Consider the following 14,116-nt stretch of genomic DNA (forward strand, 5'->3'; position numbering starts at 1 on the left):
AACTAACCTTTTCAAAATTGAGCACCTTCCATGGACCTTTTCAGACCACGCGCCGCTGATCATCACTTTGGGTCTTACAGAGCGTGTTGGTCTTAGGGCCTGGAGGTTTTCGGGATATTGGGTGTCGGACAAGATCGTTGCCGCTGTCGTTCAGCAATCCATTCAGCGTTTTTGGGAACTCAATATCGACACGGCTACTTAAAATATGGTCTGGGATGCCTTTAAGGCTTATTTGAGGGGAGAGCACGTGTATTCTAAACGGCTTAGAGACAAGTATTGTACGGGCTGCAGAGGAGGATGCTAAAGACAAGGAAATCCTATACTTGTCTCAAAAATCTAGGGAAACTTATTCTGCTTGCACTGATGGATTTAAAACTGCTATATACAGCCACTACCAAGAAATCCCTTCTCGCTGAGCATTTCTGAACAAGAAGAAAAACAATTAACCCTCCGCACACTCAGGCAAATGTTCAAACAAATGCATTCACAGATTCACTCATCCAGGCACCACTGTTATCTCTACAGCTAGATTAAAAGCCAGCGTCTTTAGTTTTCAAAAGTATGCATTCTTTTGCGTAGTCACCTACACTACGTAGAAGTACCCAGGTAATCATAGATGTCCTAACTCTGGTCCTGTAACATGCATAGTGCAGACATGCAAACATTCATTGCATCAAACCTATCTCGCACATCCTGACGTCACACATCCTGACGTCTTCTCCTGAGACAGATCGCGCCTCATAACAATTGCACAAGGGAGCTAACGCAATGTATCCAGGCACACCATGCATATACACCAGCATGAGCATGTTGACAGAAAACACAGACACGGAAAGAAGGAAGTGCACTAGATTAAAACCCTGGCCACAAGGGTCAATATTGACATGCTTATATATAGGGTTGTCGCAGTATACTGCAGTTTGATTGTGCATGGTAATCATACCATGCACAATCACGTTATACTGGTTTTCAGGTGGCGGGGCGACGTAGTGCTGGGCACGAACAATGGCAGGGATAAATACTTACTTGTCGGTGGGTCCTGCACGCGTGTACTGGCTTCTTCCTCCTTCCTGTTCTTGCGTCCCATTTCCCTGAAACGGAGCCCCCTGGGTGCTGTTACAAGGAGATAGTAGAAAGAACAGGAAGAAGCAAGCCACTACACGCGTGCAGGACCAACCGGCAAGTGAGTATTTGTACCCCCTGCTGCTGTGCACTTCCTCCTTCAAGCTGGAAGGAGGAAGTGAGCATGTCCATCTTCATTGTAGGCCTATGTTTTGGCTTATTATTGCAATCTGCTGAATTTATGCTGCTTTTCTAATAAATATATAGTTGTGCCCGGGCCATGGCTGTGAATGATGTTGTGGCTTTTGCTCATACTCATACTCATATCAAACATTTTTTCCAGTTTAAGGTAAAAGTTGGGGGTCGCCTTATACTTGGGCTGGCTTATACTCGAGTATGTGCGGTATATGCAAATTGTGCTGCAAAATTTGAAAGAGTTTGGTCTCCATAAGAATATCTGAAAGATCTAGGTATCGACTATGAATCTTTAAAGAGACACTGAAGCCAGCTTAAAGACTAGTTTTTACCTTTTATTTAACTTAAGAATCATGATCCCTGCTAAAACGTCGCTATCCTGTGGCAAAGCGAAAAACGAAGGTTTTTTTTTTTTGTTTGTTTGTTTTTATACCCCCCCAATCCTAGGGCAAAAGTCCACAACTTTCCTGGTCGTGGATTTTGCTACCCAGGGAGGCAGAGCTTAGGGCTGTAGCTCTGCCTCCATTCGCGTCAATCCACTGCGGTTCTCTGCCTCTCTCCCGCTCCACTCAGTGAAAGAAGACTGAGAGGGGCAGGAAGAGGCAGCGATCAGTGGGGATTGATCCAACGAGAGGCAGAGCTACAGCCCTAAGCTCTGCCTCAATCAGGAAGTACTCCCCGATATTTGCAGGAAATGCTGCTGAAAACAAAGAAAACCCTGAGAATCCCCCATGAAGGGATGGACTGGCCCAAAACCTGTCGGTTTTGTCAGATTTTAACTGCCTACTTTTTTCACGATAGTCGTCCTTTAATCTGGTTGGTCCAGATCTAAGCTGCATACAATTTTTATGACCGCTAGAATTATTTGCATCGCTTCTATTATTATTTATAAAGTATGTACATCTTATCACTTAACTCTCCCTCAGAGGGGCTTACAATCTAATCCCTACCATAGTCATGTGTCTATATCATGTAATATATGTACCATAGTCTAGGGCCAATTTATGGGGAAGCCACTTAACTTATCTATATGTTTTTGGGATGTGGGAGGAAACCGGAGTGCCCGTAGGAAACCCACACAGACACGGGGAGAATATATTATTATTTTTTATTTATATAGCGCCAACATATTCCGCAGCGCTTTACAAAGCACAATAAGACGACAAGGGGAACATGGATATACTAACAAATTGTAAAACAGAGTTCCAAATATTGTGACAAAAACAGTAAACATTAGGAGGATGACCCTGCCCTTGCGAGCTTACAATCTAGTGGGTAGTGGGGGACACATTAGGTAAGGGGGTGAAAGATGGATGAGGCAGTGACCCTTTGCCTCTGATTACATTGTGTCAAATAAGTAAATAAGGGCTATAGAATGTTATAAGCTTGTCTGAAAAGGTGTGTTTTAAGAGTGCGTTTGAAGATGTCCAGGTTTGGAGCATGACGTACAGGCTGTGGAAGAGAGTTCCAGATAAGAGATGATGCTCGTGTAAAGTCTTGGATGCGAGCATGAGAGGAGGTGATTAGCTTAGAGGCCAGGAGAATTTCTTGGGAGGAGCAGAGGTTGCGGGAGGGACAATATCTTGAAATTAGTGATGAGATGTATGGAGGGCTTTGTATGTTAGAGTCAGGAGTTTGAACTGGATCCTCTGGGCCATAGGTAACCAGTGGAGAGAACGGCATAGTGAGGCTGCATCGGAAGAGCGTGTGGAGAGGTGAATGAGGCGGGCCGCTGAATTTAGAAGGGATTGGAGAGGTGCTAGCCTTTTTTTGTGGTAGCCCACAGAGCAGGGTGTTGCAGTAGTCTAGGCGGGAGATGATTAAGGCATGTACAAGCATCTTGGTGGCCTCTTGTGTGAGGAAGGGATGGATACGGAATATATTTTTGAGCTGGAAATAGCAGGTGGTGGTTAATGAGGCAATGTGAGGTTTAAAGGAGAGCTCTGAGTCGAGTATAACCCCCAAGCAGCGAGCCTTAGTGGTTAAGGTTATTGGGGTGTTGTCTACCGTTATGGTTGCAATTGGTGGAGGTGTAGATAGCGATGGTGGAAAAATCACAATTTCCGTTTTACTCATGTTAAGTTTGAGGAAGCGGGAGGACATAAATGCAGAAACGGCACGTAGACAGTCGGGACTCTAGATAGTAGTGATGCCAGATCAGGAGCTGAGAGATAGATTTGGGTGTCATCCGCATAGAGGTGATACTGAAAGCCAAAAGAGTTGTCCCAGGCCACAATATACAAACTCTGCAGATAGTGTCCTGGCTGGCATACGAACCGTGGACCCCGTGCTGCAAGGAGAGCATACGGCTGGCTAGTTAAGGGCTCTGCCTCTGACACAGGAGACCGAGGTTCGAATTTCGGCTCTGCCTGTACAGTAAGCCAGCACCTTTGGCAACTCTCCCTAACACTGCTACTGCCTATGGAGCGTGTCCTAGGGGCTGCAGCTCTGGTGCTTTGAGTCCGCCAGGAGAAAAGCGCGATATAAATGTTATATGTCTTGTGTAACGACTACGACACCGTGCTGACCAATTATCTGTGATAATTATATTAACAATAACTTGGAATTTTAAAAGCTTTAGATTTATTCAGATTACTTCTTTTGTTTTCTAGGCTTGAAAATAAGCTTTTGAGCTTACGGCAAGATATGTCTGTCAGCAATCTTTGTGATGTTCTTAAGACATTGGCATATACTGGCTGCAAAAACACTGCTCTCATCCAAGGGTAATGTTCTGTTTGCAAACTGTTTTTTTTTACCCTTTAAACTTTACATGTATTGTATGAGTATCTCATCTGTGAACTCCTGTGATGTGGTTTTTATTGTGGTACTCTGGCAAGGTACTATTGTGGTACTCTGGTACTTTTTATTACAGTACTTATTTCCTGTAATAATGTAGCTCCAAGTATACTACACAAGAAAATTCACTTAAAGCGGAACTGTAGAGTGAATCGAATCTGCTGTGAAATCGTTGCGCAAACGTCGACAGAATGATCGATTTCCGTCCAAAATCAATCGTTCCTGTCCATCTGACCGTGCGGAAGATTTTGCTCGATCGCCGCCGGGTCGGGAGTGCGTCGATAGCGGTGTTCGAATACCCGACGACCGACATTACCTGCTCCGGCCGTCGCGACTCCCCCGGTCTCCGCTGTCTTCTTCTCCGCGCTGGGCTCCGGCTAGCTTGGCTTCACTGAACTTCCTGTCCCGGCAGGAAGTTTAAACAGTAGAGCGCCCTCTACTGTTTAAACTTCCCCCGGCAGGAAGTTCAGTAAAGCCAGCCAGACCCGGAGACCAGCGCGGAGAAGAAGACAGCGGAGATCGGGGATACGCGCCGGCCAGATCACTATGTGGGTGGGGAGGGGGAGGGGGGTGGGGCGGCGGCAGCTTCACAGATTGTGATCGGTTTCATGCTGAAATCGATTCACAATCTGTTTGCAGTAAAGGCAGCCATACGATCCCTCTCTGATCAGATTCGATCAGAGAGGGATCTATCTGTTGGTCAATCTGATGGCAAATCGACCAGTGTATGGGCTACCTTAAGGAAAAGTAAGCATGGAAATGTAATTTGGTAAGAATGTTTGTTAAAGTGAACCTTAAGCCTAAGAATGTCTGTTAAAGTGAACCTTAAGCCTAAAAAAAAGTTTTACTCACCTGGGGCTTCCCTCAGCCCCCTGCAGCTGATCGGTGCCCACGTAGACTCTGATGCTCCTGGACCCGCCGGCGGCTACTTCTGGTTTCGTCGTCACCGGCCGTCAGGCTGGGAACGCAAGTGATTCTTCACTTTCCCAACCACAATATCTCCCCTATGCTGCTATTGTGGCCTTCCTTGCTGCAATAGCAGCATAGGGGGCGATATTGTGGCTGGGAACGCGAAGAATCACTTGCGTTCCCAGCCTGACGCCCAGTGACAGCGAAATCGGAAGTAGCCGCCAGCGGGTCCAGGAGCATTAGAGCGACTCTACGTGGGCACCGATCAGCTGCAGGGGGCTGAGGGAAGCCCCAGGTGAGTAAAAAAATTTTTTTTAGGCTTTAGGTTCACTTTAAAGCAGGAGGATTAGCCATACTATGCCAGGGAAAAGAACACATATATAAGTAGATAAATACTTGATCTGCTTACATAACACATGTATTGTACTGTCCACGTTTTTGATTTCAGTGAATGTTATATAGTAAATGTAGAGAATTCTGTTCCTGGTTGAAACCATGTCTTTTGCCCACAGTTTGAGGCTAAATACTGATGTCATTTCTGCCCTTAACTTTTTTCTTTTCTCCTCCAATCAATGAGTCAACTCAGCCTCGCTTGTAAACCCAAGTGAGCAGAGGATCATGTTTCAGCTTGTCAGCCATGCTGGGAAATAAAGGGAAGAGGAGGAATATATTATAGATAAAAAGAACCCCCAGCATGCAACTGTTTGGTAATGGCTATTAAAGAGCCAGTGCTCCTAAGGTATGTGATAATTTCAAACCACAACAGCAGAAAAAAGTTTTGAATGCAGGATTAGCATCTTTATCACTTTAATACACTCAGACCGGTTGCTGTTGAAATTAGATTTTTATGGTGACAATCCCGATTTAAATCAAGATACAGACGGGTGCCATGACTGACCTACATGATCAGCCTAGAGTTCTCATTTGGGAGCAATCAGGAGCGAGAGCCAGAAATGTCCCTTTAAATCCCCGAACAGCAAATATCCCACAATACAAAAGAAAGGCAGGGCTGGTATCCTTTGGCCAGCAGTTTCCAGATACTAGGAGGCTGATTAGCAGACATCAGATAATTCCTCAATGCACAGTCTGGTAGCCACAGATTTACCGGTAATCCACAGTCCCTACCTCTTGTTAAAGTGAACCTCCGGACTAAAAATCTACTCAGCAGAACTGAAAAGGCTTGATGTTTCTTTAACAGTTTCACAGCATCAGAACTTTGTTTTTCTTACCAAAGCATCATTTTTAGCTGCATTTTTAGCTAAGCTCCACCCATCAAAGAAAACTGCCCGGGCTTTTTTTCCCTGATGCTGTGTAAAGCATGATGGGATCTCCTATGTTGTTGTTCACGTTGCCTAGCAACTGGGAGGGGTGATCAGCACACAGGACAGTTGGAACTGTGTCTCATGCTCCCTGTCACCTCCTTTCAACCAAAAAGATGGCTGCCTTCATGAAATCAAACATTTGCCTGTTCTTTTAAAACAGGGTGGGTACGAAATTATATTACCTATCTATTTTAATTAACATAACTAATGTAACTTAATGACAGTGTTTGTTTAGGCTGAAGTTCCTCTTTAAGTGGGGATTGCCTGTAATGGGTTTTGAGGGCCTGTCGTTCTGCTGCGGATGGGGTGGGGATGGAGTATGAGGTAGGGAAACATTTTAGTTCGGCTTTTAAATGTACATTTTAAATGTATCAGTGAATGTGATTTTTCTGTTGTAGAGTCTGTAAGCAGCTACTGAACAAGTTAGTGGTCTGCACACCGAAGGAGCTTTATACTTTTTCAGAGTCCATTGTGTCTCTGGGCTACCAGCATGACAGTCTATGGGAAACGCTTCAAAGGCATCTAAAAAGGCAAGATTTTATTTACTATCATTCTGTTTTATAATTTTATCCTATTCACTATTTGTTTCATTTTATCATTGTAGGATCAGATCTATATCATCTTCAGCAATGTTTGTATAATAAGTCACCAGTTTATACAGAATCACCAGTTTATAATAGGATAATGCTGCAACCAGGAAGCTCATGGACACCCTGTTATTTCTTTGATGGGCAATGAAACACAAATCATTCCGCTATAGATGGTCATTGAGATGCAAAAAATCAGGATTGCATGCAGATTTAGGCCCATTTACACTATGGAGTTGCGCTAAGCTATTTTACCGCAAGAGGCTGCTAAGTCTAAGTAGACTTACACACACATTGTGACGCACTGCAGTATGACGGAAATAGTCAAATCGCTGCAATGTCAACAGTGCTTTGCAGTGTGATCTTTGCCTAACGCATGGATTATGCAGAAATGCAAGTCTATGGTGACACAGGCCTCAACTCACTAAGCTTTACCAAACACTTTATCAAACGTTTGATAATTTACCTCATGGGTAAAATGTTATTTTGAATTCACAAAAGTGTTATAGATGTATTAAAAAAATGTTATCGATAAAACATTTGTTAAATATATAACACCTTAGTGAATTCAAAATTAGATTTTACCCATGAGGTAAATTATCAAACTTTTGATAAAGTGTTTGATAAAGCTTCGTGAATTGAGGCCATAGTCAAGTGTAGATGACGGAACGCTGTGCGCATATGCAAACTGACAGGGCTCAGAGTACGTTACTGAGGTGTGTGTGTGTGTGTTACCTTGTTGGTGTTGCTTGCCGCAAAGGGTAATGAGAAAGGGGTTTTGGTATTAGGGGCCTTAATGCAAATACAAGAATTCTCATGTGCTTTGCCCCTTCTCTGGAATACCCTTCCACAACACATCTATCACTCTCCAATGTTTGAAATCTGAAAATGCTCCCTAAAAAACGTACTCTTTCCAACAAGCATTCACATGAACGTAAGCCATTCCTCCTTTGACCTCTGGCCAAGTTGTACTTCTTTCTAGATACACACTGCCTCTAAGTATGAATACTGTGTACTACCCCACCTCTTGTTCCCTCCCTATTCCTTTAGAATGTAAGTTTTCAAGGGCAGGGCTGCACTGCACTGCAGCCTCCGTAGAAGGGCAGTTTGCGCAAAAATGGCGGTCAGGCTTCAGTGCCCAGCACCCACCACCACCACCACCAATTACGCCACAATGTATCAGTATGTTTCAATTACGCCACAACGTACCAGTATGTTTAATTCCACTAATGGCATGTGAATTGTGCCTGTTGTGGCGATTTTACACATACCTTTTGGATTAAAGTAAGTACAAGTAGTGCTGGCTTTCCCTTCTTCTATTTTTCCACTTTGCTTTATTATTATTTATTTTTTATGTTAACCTTTGTTTTAGAATTATCGCAATTTTTTGGAATATAAGATTCACTTTTTTCCCCACCAAAGCTGGGGGAAAAGTAGGTGCACCTTACAATCTGAATGTATGGTAAAAAGTGGTGCCAGAGTGCACAGGGAAGCACTTACTGCTTCCAGTCGCTTCTCTCACCTTCACTCCAGTCCTGCCGCTGTGCACATGCTCCTCCTCCTTTGTCTCTTGCTGCCGATATACACAGCGGCTGCCGATCCTCGTACTCCCTGGTGGGCTCTGTACTTCCCGGCAGTCTGGTGCTGTAGTGATGCCTTGCAGCGCTGGGTGCCGGGTTCGAATCCCAGCCAGATCAACATCAAGGAGTTTGTATGTTCTCCCCATGTCTGTGCGTGTTTCCTCCCCACATCCCAAAAACATACAGATAAGTTAATTGGCTTCCCTCTAAATTGGCCCTAGACTGCCCTAGACTGCGATACATGCACTACACAATACATACAGGGGTTGGACAAAATAATGGAAACACCTTGAAAATCAACAAAATATATTTTAATATGGTGTAGGTCTACCTTTTGCAGCAATTACAGCCTCAGTTCTCCGAGGTATTGATTCATACAAATTGTGAATTATTTCCAAAGGAATTTTAGGCTATTCTTCAGTTAAAACACCCTCCAGTTATTTTAGAGACGATGGCGGCTGAAATCGACTTTTTACTTGAATCTCTAATAACGACCATAAATGCTCAATAATGTTGAGGTCTGCGGATTGTGGTGACCAGATGAGATGCTCAACTTCATTAGAATGTTCCTCGTGCCATTCTTTAACAATTCTAGCTGTATGGATTGGGGCATTTATCATCTTGAAAGATGGCATTCCCCTCCGCAAACAGTTCTTGAACCATAGGATGAACTTGGTCGCCCAGAATTCTTAAATAGTTTCGGCTGTTAATTCTTCCATGAAGGGAAATCATTTCCAAGAAATAGCACCCCAGATCATAGAGCTGAACGATTTTCGGTTTAAAACCGAAAATCGCGATCAGGGGCTTGACGATCTTCAGATCGTCAAAGTGTCGGTTTTACGGCGATTTTTTTTTTTTTTGGAGCCGCTGGTACCTACTCCTCTCCCGGCCCCCTCCTTCTCTCCTGGCCCCCTCCTCCAGCAAGTTCTTATCCCGTTTGGCTTCACCGCATTAGACTGCTGCGCGGTGAGCCGTGGTGAACAAGCAGCGAGTGTTGCCGAGTATTGCGGGGCCTGAATCAGGAAGTGTGACATCACTTCCTGGCGCCCACCGTTACCAAGCAACACTCGCTGCCTGTTCACCGTGGCTCACAGCGCGACACTCTAATGCGGTGAAGCAGAATGGGATCAGAACTTGCTGGAGGAGGGGGCCAGGAGAGAAGGAGGGGGCCGGGAGAGAAGCGGGTACCATCGTGAGGGGGATCTGCCTATATACACTAAAAGGAAGGGGGGGGGGGGGGGAGGGAGTGTATCTGCCTATACTAAAAGGTGGATCTGGCTATATATGCTAAAGAGGGGGATCAGGCTATATACATTAAGCGGGGGAAGGGGGGCTGCCTATATACACACTAAAGGGAAGTGGGGAAGTGTGTCTGCCTATACTAAAGGGGAGATATGGCAATATAAGCTAAAGTGAGGGATCTGCCTATACTAAAGGGGATCTAGCTATATACATTAAGGGGGGACGGACTGCCTATGTACACTAAAGGGGTGATCTGGCTAAAGGGAGGGGAAAGAATCTGCCTATATACACTAAGGGGGGGGATCTGGCTATATATACACTAAAGGGGGAATCTAGCAATATACACTTAAGGGGGATCAGCCTATATACACTAAACGTGTGTGCGACTGTGTATGTGTGGGGGGAGGCGGGGGGATCTGGTTACACTAAAGGGGATCAGGATGGCTACCCTGTACTGCGGCACCATACACTGGCTACCCTGTACTGCGATACCGACACTGGCTAACCTGTACTGCGGTACCTAAACAGGCTAACCTGCACTGCAACACCTATAGCTGGCTTATCTATACTGGGGCACCTATAGTTAGCTAACTTTTACTGGGGAACCTATAGCTGGCTAAACTATACTGGGGGCATTGTGAATTTAGTGCTAAAGCTCGATTTGAAGAAAATCGTGAAAAAAATCAAAATCGCAATTTTTGAGAGAAAAATCGCAATTTCAATTTTTTCCTAAAATCGTGCAGCCCTACCAGATCATCACCCTGCCATGTTTTACGGTTGGTATAAAGCAGTCTGGATGGAATGCTTCTTTCAGCTGTCTCCAAACGTACACTCGGCCGGAGGTCGGAAATGAGGTAAATGATGATTCGTCAGAGAAAATCACATTTTTACACTGCTCGAGGGACTGGTTCTGGTGGTTTCTACACCACTCTAAACGCTTTGTAACATTTTTTCTTTGAGAGCAGAGGATTTCTAATTGCAGTTCTTCTGTGGAATCCAGATTTGTGCAGCTCCCGACGAACAGTTTTTGTGGAAACTGGGTTCTGTAGCTGTTCATTCAGCTCTGCAGTGATTTTAGGAGCCATGGTCTTGCGAGCTTTTCTAACAATTCGATTTAGAGTCCGACGGTCTCTCTCAGACAACTTCGACTTTTGGCCACAACTGTGCTTTGCTGAGAACAATTTTCCTTTTCTTTCAAAGTGTAATACGCTATGTTATGGCCCCGGCGTCCTGTTCTCTCCGTGCGCACGCGCTCTGCCAGCTCTAGATTGCTGTCTGTGGTTGGTGGTGTGCGCAGGTCTGTGCGTGGTTGCGCGGCATTTCGCGTGCACGGAGCTCAGCGCACATTGCGCATAAGGTCATATGCGTGCGCCGGAAATGACGCGTGCAGACGCCTCCCCCAGCCAGTGTTCTGTGCTGTTCGTTCTGACAGCTAGTGTGGAACGCCTTCTCCAGAAGATACTTGCCATTGTTCTGTTTTCCTGTTGATGACCCGGCTTGCCTGACCACTCTTGATCTCCGCTCCTTTGGTTTGACTCTGACTGTTCCTGGGTCTTCTCTGCCTGCTGCCTGCCCTGACCTCCACCTATACCTCGGATTCTTCTCTGCCTGCTGCCTACCCTGACCTCTGCCTGTACCTCGGATTCTTCTCTGCCCGCTGCCTGCCCTGACCTTGGCCTGTACCTCGGATTCTTCTGTGTGTCTCCTGCCCTGACTTCAGCTTGTTAAACTACGCTCCAGCATCATCTCTACATTGTGGTATCAGTTCTCTCTCCCACTAGTGAGGCGATCCCAGTTTGCGACCTGGTGGGCACTAGGCTGCGAAGTCCAGGGCGACCCCCTCGGGTCGTGTTTTGGTGAAGACCCGTGGTCACTTAGACCCCGCATCTGGGTAAAACCTCGTTCCCTAGTGGAAGGGTCAACTAACCACTGAGCTACCAACCAGCACCCGTAACACAAAGGCAGTCATTACTTTTGAGACAGTACCTCTTGAAATGCCAGGCATTCGGGCAGTTTCTGTTACAGTAGCGCCTGCCATACGAGCATCAACAATTTGGCCTCTTTGAAAGTCTGAGAGATTTGCCATTTTTATAAATTATAACCAACTTTTGTTTAAATATCTGTAAAAACTATTATTTTCATTAAACATATCAAATAATAAAAAAAAGTAACATGTCAAGTTTTGATTGCTTAAAACATGTTCAAAGATTATGATGCCAAAATGCTAGGTGTGTCCATTATTTTGTCTAACCCCTGTACATACACATATTACCATGGTAGGAACTAGATTGTGAGCACCTCTAAGGGACAGTTAAGGGGCCCATACACTTAGCCGATTTTTTGGCCGACCGATCGATCCCGATCGATCGATCGATCGATTGATCGTTTGCAAATCGGTTGGCCAATCGACCGATCGATGGCCGATTTCGATCGATTTCGATGGATTCAAACTGGCAGGGTGGAAAAATTTAAGTCGATCTGATGAGATTGCTTATCAGTTTGCATTTGCCTTAATGGAAATCTGATGGCAAAAAAAATGCCATCAGATCGAATTTCAATAGATTTCAAACTGAAATCTATTGGAATTCTATCCTGGTAAAAAATGTTCTAAAAACGCATCAGATAGATCATCAGATGCATTTCTTATCTATCTGCTGCCAATCTGACGAGTGACAAGACAATACGTACTCTGTACAGCGCTTCGTAATACTGTATGTCGGCGCTATGCAGTGGGATGCGAAAGTTTGGGCAACCTTGTTAATCGTAATGATTTTCCTTCATAAATCAGTGGTTGTTATGATAAAAAATGTCAGTTAAATATATCATATAGGAGACACACACAGTGATATTTGAGAAGTTAAATTAAGTTTATTGGATTTACAGAAGGTGTGCAATAATTGTTTAAACAAAATCAGGCAGGTGCATAAATTTGGGCACCACAAAAAAGAAATTAAATCAATATTTAGTAGATCCTCCTTTTGCAGAAATTACAGCCTCTAAACACTTCCTGTAGGTTCTAATGAGAGTCTGGATTCTGGTTGAAGGTATTTTGGACCATTCCTCTTTACAAAACATCTCTAGTTTATTCAAATTTGATGGCTTCTGAGCATGGACAGCTCTCTTTAACTCACACCACAGATTTTAAAATATATTTAGGTCTGTGGACTGAGATGGCCATTCCAGAACGTTGTAATTATTCCTCTGCATTAATTCCTTAGTGGATTTTGAGCAGTGTTTAGGGTTGTTGTCTTGTTTAAAGATCCGGCCCCAGCTCATCTTTAGCTTTGTCACTGATTCCTGGACATTGGTCTCCATAATCTGCTGATACTGAGTGAATACTATTTCTCATAATTGGATTCACCTGTGTATGTAGGTCAGGGGTCACTGAGCTTACAGAGCCAATTTGAGTTCTAATAATTAGTTCTGAAGGTTTTGGAATCAATAAAATGACAACAGTGCCCAAATTTATGCACCTGCCAAATTTTATTTAAAGAATTATTGCACACTTTCTGTAAATACAATAAACTTCATTTCACTTCTCAAATATCACTGTGTGTGTCTCCTATATGATATATTTAACATTTTTTATCGACATTTTTTAACTAACATTTACCAACAATTTATACAGGAAAATCATGACAATTAACATGGTTGCCCAAACATTTGCATCCCACTGTATAAATACTTAAAGGGAACCAGAGATGAATGTTTCACACAAAATAAACATATCAGTCGATAGCTTGTAAAGAATAAATGCTCTACCTGATTATTTCGCCGCTCTGGTGTGCCTTTTCTAGTGCTTTTTATCCATTATTGCTCCAGGAAAAATCAAATATGGCCGCCGGCTCATATTCCTTCTCCTTCCGGGTTATGAGTTCTGGATGTGCTGTCTAGGCTATATGAGACTATGCTGCTATCTAGGCTAAATGCAGCCTTTCATCTGTGTGCTTTCATTTTGGTATTCTGTACAGCTGCCTGTAGGAAGTGTCTCTCATAGGAATGAAACTGCAGTCATCATCAGTATCTAGTGCACACAGAGCACACAGGGATCATATTGCAGCCACAGAGCTTCTCTCTCAGCAGGAGCAGCCCCTCCCATGTCATCACAGCTCTCAGTATGCAAAGCAGGAAATCTAATCCAGGAGGTGGCAGGCTTGGGCTTGAAAAGACTCCACAGAAGAGTGACTCAGCTATAATGATTCCAGGTCAAACTTAGACTGAGCCAGTCGGGGATTCTTATCACAGCTGCTAATAGACTAATTAAGCAGATAACAATTGAACTAAAAGCAGGGTAGGTGTTTACTGTCATGTTCCCACTGATAAATGTAATAAAATACATGAGGGTGCTTCATCTCTGGTTCTCTTTAAATAGTGGTTCCCACTTACTGCATGAGCCCAGTGGGTCATGTGCGCCCATGTCACA

The 14,116-nt window shown here is 44.1% G+C and overlaps 1 protein-coding gene across 1 annotated transcript in view; it reads left to right on the plus strand.

Moving 5' to 3' along the window:
• LOC137524974 (FAST kinase domain-containing protein 1, mitochondrial-like) overlaps positions 1 to 14,116 on the plus strand; it is a 109,081-nt gene that overhangs the window by 28,124 nt on the left and 66,841 nt on the right. Inside the window, exons 6-7 of the mRNA XM_068245565.1 lie at positions 3,870 to 3,980; positions 6,683 to 6,814. Coding sequence (XP_068101666.1) covers positions 3,870 to 3,980; positions 6,683 to 6,814 — 243 coding nt within the window. The remainder of the gene's footprint in view (positions 1 to 3,869; positions 3,981 to 6,682; positions 6,815 to 14,116) is intronic.

Source organism: Hyperolius riggenbachi, chromosome 7 (genome assembly GCF_040937935.1).
Source record: "Hyperolius riggenbachi isolate aHypRig1 chromosome 7, aHypRig1.pri, whole genome shotgun sequence".
NCBI lineage: Eukaryota > Metazoa > Chordata > Amphibia > Anura > Hyperoliidae > Hyperolius > Hyperolius riggenbachi.